The following is a 20777-nucleotide window of genomic DNA, read 5'->3' as shown; positions in this document are numbered from 1 at the left end:
AGAAAACAAATCTCGAATTTATTATTGTCAAGCAATTATCCTCTGGGGACTATGAGTGTCTGTGCAAAACTTAACAGCAATTTATCCACTAAATGTTTTACTGTGGACTAAACTAGTAGATTGATGAACTAATCAACCAAACAGACCAGCTCCATAGTGCCACACATCTAGTAATGCTGAAAACATCAGATGATACTGAGACAACACATTAGTATTATGATAAAGAAATTAAATTCATATTTTATCTAAGTTGTTCATTGAACTTAGTTTGACCCAATTAAAGAGAAGAAGCTTATCGTTTAAAAAGAGGACAACAGGAAAACAAAACCAGTATTACTCCAGGACCACCTCATACTGCAGATGGTCCCCAGTCAAAAGGCCGGGGAAGTCACTTTCACCTCCAGCTTTAAGGTACGACACCAATAAATCTCTGATCTATAAAGGACGCGCCCTCTTGACTGGAATGGAATTTGTGTTGCAAGCAAGTTTCAAGTCTCAGCAGGTTGATTTTTATAATCTAACAAAACCACTGACGTCTTGGAAGGTGGAAAAATTCAAAGTATGTAACGTAAAAGAAGCAAAACATAATAATAAAAAGTGAAATCGGTTTGTTAAGTCATCGCCGGTTGCAATTTCCCATCCTTCAGCTTTTCTGACACGCAGAGTTTGTGGCACAACTCAAGTTATAAACAGTTAAATTATGATAGTTTCATGTTGAGCCGCACCATGAGAGCCAACTGAGCTGAGACGAAACAGGAACTTCTGCTTTCAGCTTCACTAGTTTCCTCATCTCCTGCTTCAAAGTCAAGCTATCGGCCAGTAGTTCAGGTTCTCTGCGGTTACATGACAACACACTTCCTCATGTCGATCTGTCGAAGCAAAACTCTGCAGAGGTGAAAAAGAACATCAAGCTGCCTCTGTCTTTATTTCAAGAGAATTATTATAAATACACATTGAGCATTTGTAAACCCTTTAAAATGTTCTTTCTTTATAGTAAATGAGACCTAAAACTATACACAGGGAGCCTAATCTAACAATTAGATTTTTCGTTATTAATTCCACATGTGGAAAAAGTATGTGAACATCTAGAATTATTAGTATATTTGAAGCTTTTATCAAAAGTTTGCAAATAAGTCTCTGAGCTGATGTGCAGCATTGATAAAAGGAAAGCGTCACACCAGTTATTGAAGGCACAGATTCACATACTTTCACATGCAAACAAATAAGATTTAATAGTTTTCCACATTAAATAAATTGCTGAATACATTCTTAGTTTATTTGACAGACATGAAACAGGTAACAAATAAGAGAGTCGAGGTGGCAAATTCAGGAAACAGAGGTGAAATAGAGGAAGTGGATGGAGATGGGGACATCTAGTGGATGGATGGTAGACTCGCAGGACAATCAGACACACACACACACACACACACACACACACACACACACACACTGTGGTCACAAGAAATTGATTGATTAGTTGATTTGTTTATGTTGCAGTTGACCAGGTGAAGTTTGGGCCCCCACGGAGGAAGGTCACAGAGCCTTATCCTGATCTGGTAATGTCTCTACCGCATCATAGTAATGACAGTCACAGCCATAGATGAATTCCCATAGATGTGACCAAAGCTTCTGTTGTGCTTCTTCTTTCAGCAGGGCTCCTACGATGATGACTGGAATCTGTCAGGAGATGAAGACAGCTCACCGTAAGACTTCTCTCTGTTTTCTGTTTTCTCCCTCTCTCTTTGCTCTGAATTCTGGATTGGGAATATCTGTCACTTCTGAGGAGTCACAGCTATAGTTGGATGCTTTTCTTTGAGCCATGTGTAGTTGACCTTAGAACAACAGTGGAAACAATGTATAGTATGCTGTCATTTGGATAGAGTCCCAGTTTCTCCCAACATGTGAAATGTCTTCACCAGTGAATTGAACAGAAGTAGTGTCCAATATACTCATATTCATTGACATTAGTAAGCATCTATATGTTTAGAATTAGAATTATATACAGTACAGTGCTTTTGTATCATTATCAAGTCTTTAACATTAAATTATTTTATATATTAACATTTTCAGACTGTTCCTACCACTGGCAAAATTCTATTGATTGATTGAAAGCCTGTTAATATTGGTCCAAAACTTGGGGGGGAAAAAACCCAAATTTTGCGGCCCCCTTATAGGGACTTTGGGGCACAGATGGTATATTTATCGACAGATGTGAATAATATAACTTCAGAGTATTTGAGAGACATTTGTATTGGCACCAAGGATCTTTACAGTATAATTTAATGTGCTGTTATGTAACAGAAAAGCCATTTCCAGAAGAGTTGTAAAATATAAACTCAAAACATGTGAGGAGTCGCCAGTTACAGTGCAATTAAAGGCCCTGATGATCCCGATAATTTAATACTGCTTTTCTTTTTTCCTGCATACAGAGATTTCTCCGGATTCTCTAAACGTTTCAGTGATACTGTGAACCATTTGAAATCCTAAAATACTTTGCTGTTTCTCAGGGCACTAAACACATTGTATAGTAATAAAGTGCTCCACATACTTACTTCTGAAAGACTCAGCTTCTCTGGGTGCTTTTTTTTTTTTTTTATAACTAATCATGACATAGACTTTTTGTCAATTAACCCAAGATAGATAGATATATATTGAAGATATATATTGGTTTTTTTTATTGTTTTTTCAGTATCGCAAAGCTTGTCGTCTGGTCTCCACCTGTCTTCAGTTTCCCTGTCCCAACCTTTTGAAACCTGTTGCTGACATCAAATTCAAAATTCTTCTCAGGGTTCAGAATTTCAGCAACCCAACTTTTCTGGAAATGGGGTTTAAAATTGTATCTTATTAAAAGCAGTAGTAGAAGTATATTCTAAGAAATAATTCAGGTTACAACTTGGGTATTATTGCAATTGATGCTGTTTAGTCATTTCCATCAAATATGATAACACTGTAGTCACCAAGCTGATCGCTGCCATCTGGGAAAAGGTAAAACTGTGGCAACAAAGTCATACGGGGTAAGAAACAGTAGCAGTCAGATGATGAACAAGTTAGAAACAAACCAGTGATTTCTGCTGTAGTTTTGATAGCATGTAAAGACATTCACATCTAATCATAGTCTGCTCATTAGATGTCAGCAGCTACAAAATGCAGACATGACTCACTTAGCAGCTGAATAACCCACTGGGAGTAAATATTGTGTTTTCTCTGTTCAAAGTTAAATGTACACTTGACCAAAGCTTTTAAAATGGGACTAAATCGAAACTTAATGCTTTGCTTATGTTGGAAGAAAATCCTGGTTGATATCGTCAGAAATCGTCCCATAAAGAGACTAAAACCTACAGTGAATTGTGTTTTCTCACTCATTTTCTATTCTAGTGTAAAGTCTGTGAATTTAGGACCTTTTCCACTTTTGTTCCTTAGCTCCTAGACACCTTAGTATTAAAAAAAAACAAAAAGCTTGAGCAGAAGAATAATATTATACTTTTTTTTTTGTTTGTTTGTTTTTACATTCTCAGAAACTGTTCTCCAAGAAAGAGTTGAGCAAAGGTTTTAAACAACAATGAGCTTTGTGGCACAGAGCTACAGTTAAAACCAGGTGCAGAAAAAAGATCTTATCCTTTTAATGTGTTCATTTGAGTCATCAGTTGAGAGCTAAGATTGGGGAGAAGGGTGACAAATGATATGACAAAGCCTCTTTTTAAACCAGAACATCTGTCGTTACCCAAATAAGCTGCATGACCATATACTCCTTGTTTGGAATCCAGACTGCAGCCCATCTTATTAATCAACTTGGTGAATACAGCCCTGTTATTATTGTTGGAATGATGGCTAAGACCGAAAGAACAAGGTTAAAGCTGTGAGCTTCTGCCACAGAATATCAGTAAGTTGAAGTGGTTTCATTAAGTCCAAATGTCAGCGCCATTACCAGCCTAAAAGAGTCTGCTTCTGGTTACTTTCCTCACATAGCAATGCTCCCTTCAGGCCCATAGTCAGATAAACACCAGGTCTTCCTGTTGCAGGAGCCTGTTGGAATGTGTGGAGCAAGCTCTGCAGCTGAGGTAGGCAACGTCCACCGCCCTCCAGCCTCTCCTAACAGCAGTGTGCCCCCCCCCCACCCCCCCCACCATGAATTCACCTGAATTAAATCGCTTGTGATGATTTTCTTTGACATAATCAGAGGGTTTGTGTTTACTCTCCACTAATCCCATCTCCAAACCTCCCAGACCTGTTCTCCTTCATGACCTGGGTGCGGCTCCGATTCAACACAAACCCTCTGGTCCTTTAGCTTTTGGTCTCCTTCGTCTGCTTCTTTTTTACTGATTTATGTTTTTTGTGGTGTTTCCTCAATATTTGTGTTGTTGTGCTGCTGTTACTCTGCCATCAGCATTTTCAGCATCCGCCTGTGTTGTGCAGCTTGTTGTCGTAACGACGTGGCTTGGTGTGGACCTCAGCAGATAACATGATTTTTAGATTTTTTTTTTTTTATACGAAGCCCACAACATTGTTGCTACTTTGTTTTTCAGGAGTTTAACCATAAGGAGGGCGCCATCTACTGATGTAAGTGGTAATCCTACAAGCATAACATGCATTTATGTGAGTATGAACACTCCTAGAAAATAGAAAGAAAGTGAAGAAATAGGCAAAATATTGACACAAATATAGAATTATTTCATACATAAATTCAGAGTATCCACAAATCAACAAAAGAAGGCTGATGTCAGTCTATGGGAAAAAGTGTTATAATTGTAAAAACTTGATTTCCAGTTTCCTGGGGGAAATGAAATTCTGCGCAGTGTGTCTCTGATTTATGATGGATAGATTTGTTGCTATGTAATTAAACACAACCAGTCAGAAACATGGACACACTCATAGGATGTTCTATGATTTATTTTTTTTACATTGCAGATCAATACTGAAGATGTTTTTTTTTCTTTAAAACTTGTGTTGTAAACCAAAAAAAAACAACAAAAAAAAACAGAACAGGTTTTAACTCAACCATATGAAGATCAGTCCATCTGGGAAAAACCTGTACGACTTTGAACATTTCTTCAAGTGCAGACGCAAAATCCATCAAAGTAGTTTTCATGAGGTTTGCTCCAGAACAGAAAGACCAGTAGTTAGCTCTGCTGCAGAAATAATGATCATTAATTAGCAGCCTTAGAGTTCAAGACACATCTTTATATAAACTGTTGAGAGGAGGCTGTGTGAGTCAGGCCTTCGTTGTTAAAACTGCCACTGGAGACACCAGGAAGAAGAAGAGAATTGCTTGGTCCAGGAAATAGAGAATAGACCCTAATCCAGAGGATCGCTGTACTTGTACTGTGATGAGACCAAATTGAGGGTTTTTGTTCCAACTCCATAGTAGATGAACAGAAGGTATCTGCATGTTAGTTCTAACAACAAGTGGGATTGTGCAGATGTGCTGTGTTGGTGAAAGCATTTTGCTGTTAACACTGCAGTTTGGTTTGGACTTCAGTGAGACCATCACTTGCTTTTCTGCAGTGCTGCATCACATGATCTGGTCTCCACAAATACCTGATCACCTAAACTACCTGTGTCTCCATGGCCTGTGATGAGTTGGCCCATAAACATACAGTATGTGTGGGACGGCCTTGAGGACTGCTGGTTAAGTAGTGTGTGAGGATCAGCTACTTGTGGCTACTTTTACCACGGTTACTTACATGTTTAATTCTCCATCCATCCATCCATCAAACCCATTCTTATCAACAAGCCATCTCAGAACAATCTGCCCTCACATTCATTCTTTTCTTCAATCTTAAGTAGTTGGCGGATGTATTCAACCACAAAGCAGTACTATATAGTTCCATATGCCAATTTAATAGTATTGATGTCTTCAGTACTAATCTGCGATGAAGGTTTCTCCAAACCTCTGAATGGCACTGTACATTATGTATGCAGTGTATAGGCTTTTGTCCATTATTGACATGTGTCTTGTTGGTGGTTTCTGTGGACAGACTGGAGGAACAAGGCTGGTTACCACAAGCCATGTGATCTTTGTCTAAATAGAACGCTGAAGGCATCAGATACAAAGACTGAGGGTTTTTTTTTTTTTTTGGTCCAGTAGATATTTCATGTTGGTCTGACAGGCCACATACAGCCCCACAGTTTAACAGAGTGTATGCTTTATGTATTATAATATATTAAAAGATTAAAGCATTCCACCAATATCCTATTTTTTTTTTTTTTTCAGGGAGGCAGGAAAAGTAGTTTATTTAGTCCATCTACAGCTTCCCTGCCACCACTCAGCTCCTTAACTCCCAGCACAGAGGACAGAGACCCGACGGTGAGACCCAGCTGTACACTGGGCCCTGACTCCGCTGACTCCACCTCAACTACAGGTACTGTACTGACAAACATGTTTGTTTGACTTAAGTAGAACAAATCAAGACTGAGTCCAGGTTTTTATTTTTTCTCTTTTCTATAAGCCTTGGCCAGGTGCTCAGCCACACAGGACATCAGACAGCGCTGTGATCCATGTGTGCCTGTGGGAGATGCTGTAACAGCGGAGAAGAAGAAGGTTCCCAACGCTTCCTCTCAGAAAAGAGACCCACCACTGTCACCTGAATGGAGCACACTGAGGAGAAAGACTGAGGACTCTGTGAGTTCAGGCCAAATATCTGTCAATATCTTAATTTCAAGGGCGAGCAACAGTAAGCCTGTGTGAGATGCTAACCTAATAACTTCCTAATGAATTGGTTTGGATCCTTTTAAACATCTGGTCTGTTAGATGTCAATGATACAACCAAAGATGTTGATTTGCACTGCACTGATGTACAGCTTTTGTCCTCCCCCTTCTTATTATTATGTGTAACCTCTGAAACTTCTAGAGAGCTGATTGTCATGGACTTCCTCCTACCCCTCAAGTCCATGTAAGTGTGAAATCTAACAGCATTTGACCTACAGTAAAAGCTGGCCAATAGTAATGCTTACAAGACTAACGAGAGAATCTTGCTTGCATGGCATGACACAAGCTGCACTAGTTACATTTTTATTATCATTTTTTTATTGGCTGCATTCACTCATAGATATTTCTCAATGGCTGGTCCAAAGTTTTACACAATGATTTGGGAAATAATTTAAAATTTGCATTTGAGCTAAAATAGTACAAAGACAACATCGAATGTTTAAAGTGTGTATTTCTATATCGTTGAGATGAGGCAAGAAAGACATTACTAGTTCTAAAACTTAAGAATAATGTTTCTCAACAAAAAAATGCGGATTTATTGATCTAGGGTTAATAATGTGGTTAAAAGATTTAGAGGATCTGTTGAAATCAACATACGGGACTAAACCCCAGTATTAAATGGCCCCCAGGCAGCACTCATTAAAAACAGAGATGGGCTCAAGAACACCTCTGAAAACCATTGTCAGTAAGTTCAAACTCAACCATGGAAAGAAACAGACATAAATAAACAAGATCCGCATACTCTTCTACCTTCTCTGGGTCCGAGCTCTTTTAAATCGGACTGAGGTGAACCGAACAACTGTCCTGTGGTTTGTTGAGTGAAGATCTAAAATTCAGTATGGAAATAATGGACGTAGTGTCCTCCATGCTAAAGAGGACCGGGCCCATCTGGCTTGTTATCATTGCACAGTTCTAAAACCAGCACATCTTTAAAGGCTCCTTTAATGCTGAATGATATCTACAGGTTTTGGAGCAACATCTGCTGTGATCCTGACATTTATCGCAGGAATTATATAGCAGCACAATGTCAAACCACATTCTGCACATATTACCACAGCATGGCTCAATAGTATAAGTCTAGGTGGAAAAAAAAAATGTTCTCTCAAAATTAAAACAATTGGGCTCCTCGGTTCTGAAATGGGAAACTTCTAAAGTTTCAACATTTGAAGAAGAAGAAGAAGCTTTGCCATTGAGCACATATATATATTGCACATACATGTATTTTGCACTTGCGATGAAAACTTTGAAAATCATTGAATTCTCATTTTATTTACATTTTACACAGTGCCCCAGTTACAGCTTGCTGGTTTCGCAAATGTGCCAAGCAGCTACTTTAAATCCAATACATAATGTTATTATTGCTGTAATAATACATGTTTGTGTTGCAATGGGTATTTGTAGATGGGAGCCTGCTTCTCAAAAGTCTTCAATGGTTGTCCTCTTAAAATCCACTGTGCTGTTACCTGGATTTTCCCAAAGACAAGAGGTAAAAATTAGGAATTGTTTTTTTAATAGAAAAATGTTTTTCTTTCAAACTGAGCTTCACTAGAAAGATAATCATTTGTAAAAATGACAACAATGTCAGCACACATGAATATTATAGTTTATTTGTGTTACAGTGCAGGAGAAACTGTTACTTATTGTCCTTTACTTCTTACACTTAGACCAGCACCTTATTCTTGGAGCAGAGGAGGGTATTTACACACTGAATCTAAATGAACTTCATGAAGATACATTAGAGAAGGTAAGAAAAGGACTGAATCGTGTTTTTAACTTATGGTAATTATACTATAAAATACCTTAGCTGCTTTGTGATTGTGATGACACCGTGTTGGGGCAGCTAGGGATTAAACCAGTGCATCCTATCTTCAGAGCCACAGCCACCTAAGACCAATGTGTCCAATACAAGTGTTACTCAGGCTCAGACCCTGCTTAACATCTGAGATCCGGCATTGCCTGTGTGACATGGCCATAAACCATGTACAGATGTTTGAAGTGTGTCAAAATGTTGTGTGTTTTCCAGCTGCTCCCTCAGCGATGTACATGGCTGTATGTTATGAACAACGTGCTAATGTCTGTGTCAGGTAACAAATCCCTTTGAATGAAGATTTCATCAGAGCACAGAGTGCTGCATATTAACCGTTGCTCTAACACGTTCTATGTCCTGCAGGGAAATCATCCCAGCTTTATTCCCACAGTCTGACTGCTCTGTTTGAACAGAAAGGACACCTGCAGAAGAAACACAGCAGCCTGTCACTCGGCACAAACCGTTTCACTGAGAGGATCAGCACCAGGTCAGAGAGCATATGACTTATGAGACATTACCGAGCAATCAAACATGGGGGAAGTGATAACACTCTTACATCTCTCTCATATCTTCTATGATCCACAGAAAGTTTGCCATATCTGTGAAGATTCCCGACACTAAAGGCTGTAGAAGATGTAGTGTAGGTAGGGGATCCACAATACATTCTGCATGCACTTTATCTGTATGCAGTACTAACAACAGATACATTCTTTCAGCCAGAAACCCATACACGGACAGTACATTTCTCTGTGGAGCGGTTCCATCTGGCCTGGTTCTATTACTGTGGTATGAGCCTCTCCAGAAGTTCATGCATCTAAAGGTTTGTACACACACTTCACATGGTCTTCACTGAAATGTGCAGCAGTTTGTATATTTCTGTTACAGAGGTTCAAATAGTATTGGTTTTGTTTGAATCAGCTCCGTTAATGTTACATGGAATTTATTTATATAGAGGAGTTTAAAATAATTCTGATCTAGGTTAGGTCTCAGGTTTAGTGAGAACCAGAGACCTCTCTGTAAAATGTAATAAAATTAAAGGAATAGATGCCCATAAATATATTTAAACGAGAAGATGTTCAGACAAACTATAGAATATTTACTGTAATGGTCTTATTACCTGTATTTATTTCATAAATGTTCCTCTGTTGATAGCATAACATAACAATTATGTCTTTACATGTCAGTTGTTTTCATTGTTTCCTGTTTCAAATCTTTAATGAACAGCTTTGAATCATAGTTGACTTGGTTTGCTGACATACTTGTAAGCTTGTTTGATGGGAAGCTTAATTGATTCAATTGACTTCAAATTAATTTATACAGAATAACACCAAATCATTTCTAGAGACTTTAAACAGTAAGGTCAAGGCATAATATAGGAAAAGAGAGAGAACCCAACATATCTCTCTTAAGAAGTTGTAGACTCTTTACGACACTGAGCCAGCATTGCAGAGTAAGTACTTTTATTGGGTTGAGGAACAATTTGATTTAAATATTTCTGAGCTTTGATTTTATCCAGGCTCATTGGGCATTTCAATGTTAAGTGGTTTGTGCACCAAATTCCCATCACTCTCTTGTTGCCGTCTGTTTGTTGGCAGCACTTAGCCATGAAGCTTCCAGACTCTCTGCCAATATTTGAGCTGCTGGTGTTGATGACGGATGAGTTTCCCCAGCTGTGTGTTGGGGTGAGAGACTGTGGTAATGGAAAACCCCCCACCTCAAGTCAACAGCTCAACTTTGATATAATAGAACTGAATGGTGCCCCTGTTTCAGTACCAGGTAGGACGGACTCCTGTTTTCTCAGTCCTGGTGTTTCTAGAGTTCATCATAAATTTTAAATGACACTCACCTGTTAGCCTCTCTGTGTACGTGCAGGTAGCGGAGCCCTCAGAACAGTACAGGTGACCCAACTGGACAGAGACACAGTTCTGATTGCAGTAGAAAGTAAGCTGGTCTCATCTCAACACGTGCTCTGAATCTTCCAGCTATCGTTCATACTGATTCCCAACATGCTGTCTCAATCTCACTGCTCTTTGAACAGAAACTGTAAAGGTTGTGAACCTCCGAGGGCTTCCATCCAAAGAGCTGACTGCTGAAATAGTCTTCAACTTCCCTATTGAAACTCTAGGTAGAAACAGTCACATGAAAAGCACAAAGAATGAGACGCGATGTTGATCCTGCCAGTTGACTGACTGACGGACATTCTGTTTTTCTCAGTCTGCTTACAGGACAGTGTGCTGGCTTTCTGGAAACATGGCCTCAAAGGAAAGAGTTTTCATTCAAATGAGGTGATTTTATTTTTCTTAACAAGATTTTCATCAGGCTGGAGCTCAACTCAAGTCAAGTCCTTTAAGATGTTTGATCTTTGTCTGTAGGTAACACAAGAAATTACAGATGAGAGCCGAGTATTCAGAGTTTTGGGAACAAACAGGTACCTGAACACACCTGACAATATCCGTATCATTCATTGTTGGTAGTAGTTGTAATATACTGTTAACAGTACTAGTACAATAGCATTCTATAAAACTTGAGACACTGCGTAAGAGGTAAATAAAGAGAACGCAAAGTTTCACAAATCCATTTGAATCTACTTTTTGAATATAAACAAATACAAAGTAAACATATCAAATGTTAAAACTGAGAATTGTGTGTGTTTTTGAAAAATATTTGCTCATTTTGGATTTGTGACACCAGCAAGTATCAATGAAATTAAGAGAAAGATCAAAAGACACCCGGTATGGGGTAATAGTGGAAGTAGTATAAATAGTAGTAGTAATAGTAATTAATGTGATGATGTTTGCAGTATTAATAGTAGTGGTTACTGTTACTGTATATTACTTATAGTGAGAGTAATATTATTACTCTGTGGCACCGGTAGCAGCATCATAGTATTAACAGTAGTTATGGCAAAATTATAGGAGTATTGGTAGTAATTACAGTACTGGTTCTGTAAGCAGTACTACATTTGATTGGTCGATTGATTTTTCATTCATAGGGACATCATCCTTCAGAGCACGCCGACAGATGACCCTTCAGCTCTGAGCAACCTGTACATCCTGACTGGACATGAAAGCAGCTACTGAGAGAAGATCCCACTGAAGAAAAAAGCAGAGAGATCTTCCTCAGCCACGTAGTGGAAATGTGAGGCTGTGGACGACGCCAGCACCAAGTTATTCTGCTGTGAATGACAAACGCCACTGTAGAATCACAGTGTAAACACACAGTTCACTTTCCCACCTGGGCTGTAGCAGGGAAGACTGTTCCATTGCTCCTCAGTTTCATTAGGGCTGCAGTGTGTAACTTAATGTAGCACTAGCACAAGTGGGACTCAAAAGTACAGCCAGAGGTGATAGAAGTACACAAACTCAATAATCAAATAAAAGGGAAAGTATTTTCCTAAGAAATACTCCACTAAAAGTGGCCTGAAATGGAAATACTCTAGTAAAGTACAAGTGTCACAAAATTGTACTAAAGTACAGCACTTGATCAAATGTCTTTAATTACTTACCACATCTAATTACAACTTCTCTGATACAGCTTGACTTAATTCTTTACACTTCACCAAAGTTTACGCTCCATCTTCAGGTAGTGGTAGTTACCAAATTACAATAAATGACAAGCTACAATACAACTAATTCAGTATGTAATTGCTGCTCTTCTCTGATTGGTCAGGAAGGTGAGTCTCGCTCAATACGCTTTTAGATGTGAACATCCCTGCACTGCTGCCGCTGTTGTTATAGAAGTCTGTGCTAGAGCAGGCTTCTTCTGCACCTCACCACATTAAAGGAATTGTTGGTGCACATTTGTATTAAAAATATTTGGGGGAAAAAAAAGTTGCACACTGTAACTTAAAGATAATGAAGATGTACTGCTGTCTGCGTAACATCTATGACACCACACATTAGCTTCTGAAGTAAAGCTGTAGTTAGCGGCTACTGTCTGAACCACAACATTTTAGTGAAATGGGACACGTGAGAGAAACGTCAAAGAGATGATCAAACTGCATCAATCATCATCATAAATAATCTCAATATATATTTTTAGGTAAAATGTTTCAGCTTACTCATGTTTTGTTTGTGTCATGTTTATGTTACAGTAATTACAGATTTTCAACTAATACTATTCACATCAACACCCTTTTTTCTGAAAGTACAGGATATATTCAACATGGAAATGGGGTTCAGGGTCTTGCAAAGGGCACTTTGACATGTGGCCAGGATGAACTCTAAATCATCAAGCATCATCTCTCCAATTAGAGTAGACAACTAAGCTGCGTAAAAACTGCTATGACGTAAGCCTCGACATCCTAATCTTCAGCATTTATCACATTCTGTGCGACCGAAACAAGTCAGGCAGGTTAAGCCAGATATTCTTATTCTTAATTTCAAATAGCCGATGCTGGCAGTTTTCTCGGTCCTTTCTATTGTTTTGTGCAATAATGAAAGGAGGATTCCATCAACAACCTCTCTTCGGTGTATCAATTCTAAAACAATTTTGACTTGAAATATAGCTTTGGAAATTGTGTTTTGTAGTACAGAGGGGACACCAGCTGTGGCACATGTGTAATGTCACAGTAGCCTTCAGAATTTACAGCTGAATTTTAGCATAACAATAATGTAACAATCTATATAGGGTTTCTTTCATCCATCTTGAAAAACCTGAAAATTCCTCAACTTGTTGAAAAATTTCCAAATGTAATTTCTTTAATCTAAAACCACATGAAGAAAAAAAAAAAAAAACATTCAAATTTGGAACATCCTAAATGAATTTACACAATGTGCCACCATGTTGAGAGCCTCTGATTTCTGACTTTCCTTCACAGTTATACATGGGTGTAAAATACAGTCAAACTGTGTGTCCTCCATCACTAATAGTAATCCAGCTCACACACAGGCAGGAACAGAATGCAAACAATTGTTCAACTAAATGTAAATTCCACTACATTAGACTTTTGTGTGTAATGATATTTATGTTATTTATGGAAAGGGAACTGTATAAGTAACACTCACCTTTCCCCATGAGATACTTGAAAGAAGAAATATGCATATGTTTTTTAAGATGCTTTTATTGTTGTATATAAAATGTCATGTATATAACAAAATGCTCTTGCAGTGTAGAAGTATTGTAATACACAAAATAAAGACTTTAGTATCCTTTGAAGGTGCAGCAGCTTTACATACATTACTGTATGTTTTACTGATGATGTTTATGTTTTACTGATAGTGATGGGCTGGCAGCCTCCCCAGAGATTTGATGTAACAATAAAAATGGAGAAACCGATGCTCTTTCATATGTGATGTTGAATAAATTACCCAATATCAATGCCCGGGTCATAGAGGTGCTGCAGCCAATACAGGCTGTCTTCTGGCATGAGGCGGGTTACACCCTGGACAGTTTTATCACAGACATCCATTCAAACCACACTAATTAAGCCTAAGTGCATTTTTTTGAAGTTTGGTTGAACCACACATGGGGAGACCATGCACACTCCTGGAAGGTGGATTACAGCAGGGACCATCTACTCTACCACCATAAGTTTGTCCTTTAAATGAAGACATACAGTGTGTATTATATATTGCAATAGTTCTTCTATTATAATCAGAACCCTCTGTCCTTTGTACATCTACACATAGTTATGTAGGCCACCCCTATAGAACGGAGCAAGATGCCCACCCACCTCTTTTGTGCACTATCATCCACAATTTTAAACACCTCTTTAGTTTGTGTTGCTAAACACTCACAACATAATAATTGGACTTAATTTGATCTCTTTTTGGATGGATGTCTCAGTTTAAACAGAAGTAGATCTCACTTAAACAACTGAGAATAATAAACGTTGGTTTATTTGGAAGTAAATAATACTTATTGATAGGCGAAAGAAAATCACATTTGGGACAAGATGACCCCAGGGTGTCTTCCTTATTACTGTTTGATTGATTTAAAAAAAAAGATCAATCTCCCGGAGGAGACAGTAATGCAACATTAAGAACATGAGCCACCACACAACGTCAAAGAGAAGGAAGTAGTTCATACATCCACCCAACAGGTGGCGGCAACGACCTGAATGTGGGAGCTGAAGAAACCGTGGTAGCGTCAGGGCCACAGTGTCGCCATTTCACTTTCCATTCATTACTCTTGAGGCCCACATCGGTTATTGGTGAGTTAGACACTGGAAGGGTTAAATGTAGCCGTTGAATACATTTCAGACAGTCGTCAACAAAGAAACGTCATCGTATCACTAATAAAGATATTTCCTGAGACGGTATGGGCTGAATCGGGGCGAATTTTAGGCAGGGTAGCAGCTAAGCTAGTTAGCTAGTAGCTTCCTGATTCCACGCGACTTATTTCCCTTGCTTTTTAACGCCATTACTGCCAAATATGGACGCATTGCTTCTGAACAATATCAGTACTGTTTAATTTATATAAAGTACGTGCGAGTGACGTTCAGACTATGTAGCCATTATGAATAGTAACGTTAAAAACGGCTATGTTTTTATTTTGAAGCTAGCCACGCAGTGCTATTTGCTTTCGGTTTATCCCGAAATAGCATGTTTCCCTATGTGGACTTAGCAAAGACCCGTGAATGGCCGATGCGAAACTTCAAAGCTTGGAGCTGTTTAAACACGTGAAAGCACCTGAAATGCAATCTGATCCTGTGACATACTAATTCTCTCATTTGCCTTAAACCAATCCAACATAACAGACAATAAATGATTAAAGGTATGTTACAGTTTTATTAAAACTCTTACACAAGTGTTTCAGCTTTAACATGTCTCAGATTAGGTCGGAAACTGTTTTCCTACCCTCATTAACAGTGCAAGTGTTTCTAATTTGTCTCTCTCATTGAGGGCGTGCTACGTAAACACTGTAACATTTCGCAAAATTATAGTACAACGTAGAACTATAGCAATGCGGTGGAATTGCCACTTAACTAAAGTAAAACCGTCACAGCTCTTGTAGGAGTGATGTACACACGGATCAGGTTTTACATGTATTACATTTTGACCTCCTGTGCAGTTTAATGGAATCCAATACACTGGCTCTGCTAAGAATTCTACTTTTACAAGGCTAGAATTTAAGAACTGGAGTGCATTAAAGGAAGAGGTGGTTCTAATGTTTTGGCCACCTTTATTTTAAATATGGTGAATTGCATTCAGTTGTATAGGCGGTCATAATGTTATGTCTGATCAGTGTATATTAATGTCAACTTTTTTTATTCATTGACTGTGGGGTGACCCACACATCCATAAAGGGCACAGTTAAAAATGGTGGTGGGGATACAGCACATATTAATGTATTTTTCTCTATCTTTTAGGAAACAGAATTTCACCATGGTGAAAATTTTTATTGGCAATCTTGCCTGCAATGCCACAGCTGAGGAGCTGCGTGAACTCTTTGAGAAGTATGGCAAAGTCTCAGAATGTGACATCGTCAAAAACTATGGTTTTGTTCACATGAGTAACATGTCGGAAGCGGAGGAGGCTATTCAAAACCTCCACCAATACCAGCTGCATGGCTGGCGCATGAATGTGGAGATGAGCAAAGGGAGGCCCAAGTCCACTACCAAGCTGCATGTCAGTAACCTTGGTGAAGGAGTCACCAGTGATGTTCTGCGGGCCAAGTTTGAAGAGTTTGGCCCGGTGGTAGAGTGTGACATAGTGAAGGACTATGCCTTTGTTCATATGGAGCGAATGGACGATGCCATGGAGGCCATCAATAAGCTGGACAACACAGCCTTCAAAGGTGAACTCTGGGGATGGGGGAGAGCTAGTTTTCTTTGCTGTCTGTAGACATGTATCTGTCGCCCTAAAACTCCCCTGACAAGTAAAATCAGCTATCTGATAAGAGGAAAGAATGGATTCACTTTCCCCTTAACTCACCAGTTGGACTGAAAAGTAGTCACTTGTAATTTTGTCAGGGTAACTCAGTATGCACTGACATAAAATCATCTGTACCTGGCCCTGAAAGTCCCCCCCCCCCCGCTTCGCTCTGTGATTGTCGGTCAAATGCATTTAACGTGTTTTAAAGTCGGTAAGAGCCTTTTCGTGTCAGAACCCCATGGTCTCATGCGTGTCTTCTCTCTCCTTAAAAGGGAAGCTGATGAGCGTACAGCTGTCCACCAGTCGGCTTCGCACAGCCCCGGGAATGGGAGATCATACTGGCTGCTTTGTCTGTGGGAAACATGGTCACTGGTCGAAAGACTGTCCAGTCGGTCGGGACGGTAGCCACGGCGACGGCACGAGAGGTCGCAGCAGCCGGGCCCCCCCTCGCAGTCCACCAGGTTATGGCAGGGGCAGCTATGGGATGGCCTCATCTTCAGCATTGCATTACATGGGTGGCTCTGCGTATAGTCAGGCTAGTTATTTAGGTGGGCTGCCACCTCCCCCCCGTAGGCTTAGTGGCTACAGCTCTGATGCCGGGGATAGGTACGCCAGCAGACCAATAGGCTCCTATGCTGAGCAGTCATCAGCTTATGATCGTGACCGTGTGTATAGCAGTGTTGACTATTACGAGAAGTACAGGGCTCGCCCTTATGGCTCAAGCTATTTCGAAGATCGTCGTATGTCCTATCTTCCTCCTCCCCCGCCTCCTCCTTCATCCCTTTTAAAGCTCTCCTCCAGTATGGATCCATATGACCGTCGGCCTTTGCCTCCACCTTCATCTGCTTCCACAGCTGCCGCATACTATGCACGAGACCGCAGCCCGATCAGAAGAGTGCCAGGCTCCACAGCAAGCTCCACCTATGAGCGAACACGACTGTCACCAGTGTCCTCCTCCAGAAGTTCCTACGCTGCTCCACGAACCAAGGATCATTATGTGCCACGCTATGCGCCTTACTAAAGCCACGTTGCCAAGGTGAGCAACTAAATAAACAAGTATGACAATTTATTTGATCTCTCAAGATTGCGACACTTCACTGTAAAACCTCAGTGGGACCTGGGGTCTTGAACGTATTTTAAGATCCTGAATCCTTTGAAGCTCTGCTGAGGATAATGAGCGATTAAACTTTGTTTCTGAAAAGGGATTCCTTTGCTTTTTTTCTAGGTGTGCTTATGAACTGCAGGACTTTACCTTTATCACTTCTCCAAGCTTCATGATTCCATCAGCCTGCGCAATAAGTGGCGAAGCATATGAGATGTGAAATTTACTTCTGAAATTGTGTCAATATGTTCCAAACACAAGATGGCTTGTTCTTTAGATGACATTTTCATAACATCCTATTTTCAATAAGACAGACTGTGCTGTTTGACATTTATTATAAAATAATATTTTTTTCACTTGCTCTGCAGCTTTTCAATTCAGTTTAGCCATGTCTCTGTTTTTCTTACCCGTGTTCCTTTCTGTTTTAGATGAACTTGGTATTTTTGAAAATGTTCATCATTTGACATTTAGAGGAAAGCTGGATTTATACTTCAGTGTTGAGGGGCTACAATCTTAATGCTTCCATGCAAAAGATCGAAGCTGAAGTTGGCTTAGCCACGGATTGGAGCTACATTGATGACGATGCTGTGTGATTGGCTGCCGGTGTTTTCTGCTAAATGGCACTGATGCTGCTAAAGTTTGTTGAGAGTGAAAACATTTTGGGAGTTGACAGTCACCATTACAGAGCATAATATGGCTTGATTATTGACATATACACCAGCCATGCAATGCCGGTCCCAAGCCTGGTAGAAATTGGGGAGGGTTGCGTCAGGAAGGGCATCTGGTGTAAAAACTTTGCTAAATCAAAATGCGGACAAACAATCCACAGTGGCAACCCTGAACTCGCAGGATATGCCGAAAGGCCCCAAAAATGTTTTCACATATACACGTCTAGGTCTTTACAAAGGTGATGTGAATGATTTAAAGGAACCCTTCACTGATGACTCGTGTACATAAATGCCATTAAACTTCCCTGGGATTTCTCTATATCAAAATATCTCTGTTACTCTAGATGAAAAACGCCTCCAAATGACATCACTTGAAATAACACATTGTTGCTCGTACTATGGAGTTTAAAATGATGTTCAGCCTGCTTTTCCAGATCTCTAGAAGGCATCATTTGAACTCCTAATGAGAAAAAACTCTTCGGGTGATGTCATCCGGGGGAATTGTTTAGCTTGAAGCAAAGAAATATTTTAATAAAGGGAAGTCTGAGGGAAGTTTAAAAGCATTAATGTAAATTTACACGCTAAAGTAAAGCCATAGGAAGCAAGTTGAAAATTTGTGGAGTTGTCCTTTAAAGCTGTCTCTATAAACTTATAGACAAACTTATGTTATAGGTATGTGTAGGACTCCTGCTAACGCCTTGTGTTAAAGATACAATCAGCGGAAGTGTTTTTTTTTTTTTTTTTTTTTTTTTTTTTTTTGAATGAATTTGTAAAACCTTATTTTAGAAATTTGATCTGCATTATGTTCACCTGCATCCTTTTCTTGTTCAGCAGAAAAGTTTATCTTGCTGCTTTTGCACATCTGATATGATCTAACTCAGTTTATATGGATGTGGATAAAAAGAGACATTAGGCTATAAGATTTAGCAAAAGTGATCATTGTTGATGTCTAACAATATTCTGTGGAGGTCTGCGATTCTTCAGGTATGTTCTGTGGCAGCTTAAGCCAAATGTTTTCCCTGAGAAATTGCTTCCTTTGTGCTTGAAAGAGGGAAACTTACATTAATTTATCTAATGTGGAAGGGAAAAAGAACCTGCAGACTCTTCCCCTCTGTAGTTTGTTATTGGACACACTGATTCTTATTGAAGAAAGAAATAGTGGTATGAATCCATATTCATGTAACTGACATCGCTGAGTGTTCAGTTAGGTTACAGACATACATTTGGAGTTAGGATCTGTGGTAAGACAAACAACCTCAAACATTCCAGCCTCCTTTTTCTTAATTTGTGTTCACTAAATATAAATTGAATTTCATGTAAAAATACTTGAGGTGTCTGCTGATCTGAAGTCAAAAATGAGTGACACAAATAGTTGCTGGCATGTATTGTGCAACAACGTAACAGTTTTGTTTCCACAGATAACGTTGCACATTTTAGAGCTTATAAAAACAAAACTGATATGTTTTGAATTATAGTCAGGGGCGAATGTTTATTGTATTCTTGTAACATAGCGTAAGCATAAGCTGTACAGAAATGTGAGGCAGGACTCAGGGCTTGAGGCACTTTGTTAAATGTGCCTTTGTTTGTGTTGCGTATAGAGAGAATTGAAGTTTGTATTTTTCATACTAGCTGTAAAAATACCAGCATACAGTAAAAATCTAAACTGAACTATTTTTTAATAAAGCCAAACATATTTTGGTGATGCATGACATTTTATTCTTTTGTTTGGATCCCCATGTGTTGGCTTCAGACCGTTTGTTTTGAAATTATAAATCATATTTTACTCTTGAGCATGAGGATCATGGGTATTATTTTTAGAAGTGGGCAACACACAGTGCAGTGTTATATATATTTACACTATTAATATACATTGACACAGCCACAACTTTAATACCACCTGTGGGTTTTAATATAGAAATGTGTAATAATATGAACTATTAAATAATGTTTTATAATAGGTTAAGTGCCTGTTAGCACATAGTGAAGATTAATTAAAATCAGGTCATGTTTTGCAATTACTATCATAATCAGTATTGTTTAAAATGCATTGTTTTCATAGTGGAGTACTTTTACTCTTGTACTTTAAGAAAAATAATAACGATAATCTGCTTGTACTTTGACTTTAGGATAAGATTTGAAAGGGTACTATCAGTTGCACTTTTACTCGAATATTGAGCTTGTGCACTTCTGCCATCTCTGCATACACGTCTGAGACAAATATGGAATCAAGGTTGTGGAATTACATATGCAACCACCTGTCATTTTACCTAACTTTTAGTTTGGTATTTTGCACTGACAATATGTTTATTTAAAAGGCTTTTTAATTTTGGTGGTCATTTAGAAGCTACCTATGTACACCTGCAGACTTTTTCTAAATTAAAAAAAAAAGGAAAGACATTGAAACTATAAAGCATAGAATTGGAGAGTAAAAAATGTGTTGAATGGTAAATGTTCTGCACTTATATAGCGCTTTTCTACCTATTGGCATTCAAAGTGCTTTACACTGCTTCTTATTCACCCATTCACACACACACACACACACACACACACACACACACACTCACACACCGATGGGGGAGCTGCTATGCAGATGGCCAACACTCACCGGGAGCAACTAAGTTGGGGTTCAGTGTCTTGCTCAAGGACACTTCGACATGTGACCAGAGGAGTCAGGGAT

The 20777-nt window shown here is 39.1% G+C and overlaps 2 protein-coding genes across 9 annotated transcripts in view; both read left to right on the top strand.

Moving 5' to 3' along the window:
• Positions 1–13323, top strand: part of map4k2 (mitogen-activated protein kinase kinase kinase kinase 2) — a 33927-nt gene extending 20604 nt beyond the window's left edge. The window contains exons 14-32 of one of the 8 annotated variants that reach the window (XM_067524127.1): positions 1498–1556; positions 1654–1703; positions 4020–4058; positions 4524–4593; positions 6212–6359; positions 6447–6619; positions 6849–6890; positions 8108–8192; positions 8371–8450; positions 8730–8790; positions 8877–9000; positions 9099–9157; positions 9230–9333; positions 10109–10289; positions 10386–10454; positions 10552–10638; positions 10728–10798; positions 10886–10941; positions 11506–13323. In XM_067524127.1, coding sequence (XP_067380228.1) covers positions 1498–1556; positions 1654–1703; positions 4020–4058; positions 4524–4593; positions 6212–6359; positions 6447–6619; positions 6849–6890; positions 8108–8192; positions 8371–8450; positions 8730–8790; positions 8877–9000; positions 9099–9157; positions 9230–9333; positions 10109–10289; positions 10386–10454; positions 10552–10638; positions 10728–10798; positions 10886–10941; positions 11506–11593 — 1646 coding nt within the window. In that variant the 3' untranslated portion in view covers positions 11594–13323. Of the gene's footprint in view, positions 1–1497; positions 1557–1650; positions 1704–4019; positions 4059–4523; positions 4594–6211; positions 6360–6446; positions 6620–6848; positions 6891–8107; positions 8193–8370; positions 8451–8729; positions 8791–8876; positions 9001–9098; positions 9158–9229; positions 9334–10108; positions 10290–10385; positions 10455–10551; positions 10639–10727; positions 10799–10885; positions 10942–11505 lie in introns of all 8 variants that reach the window. The other 7 variants (XM_067524126.1, XM_067524129.1, XM_067524128.1 and 4 more) reach the window with 7 other exon arrangements.
• A 1293-nt stretch (positions 13324–14616) lies between these two features.
• Positions 14617–19811, top strand: rbm4.2 (RNA binding motif protein 4.2). The gene is given in 5 exon segments (XM_067524118.1): positions 14617–15230; positions 15826–16253; positions 16603–17225; positions 17227–17366; positions 17556–19811. Coding segments are annotated over 4 exon segments (1272 nt in total). The 5' UTR covers positions 14617–15230; positions 15826–15841; the 3' UTR covers positions 17653–19811.
• The last annotated feature ends 966 nt before the right edge of the window (positions 19812–20777 follow it).

Source organism: Channa argus, chromosome 12, assembly GCF_033026475.1.
Source record: "Channa argus isolate prfri chromosome 12, Channa argus male v1.0, whole genome shotgun sequence".
In the NCBI taxonomy this organism is placed as follows: domain Eukaryota; kingdom Metazoa; phylum Chordata; class Actinopteri; order Anabantiformes; family Channidae; genus Channa; species Channa argus.
The sequence above is the reverse complement of the archived record's forward strand: the minus strand, read 5'-3'. Positions and strand labels throughout refer to the sequence as shown.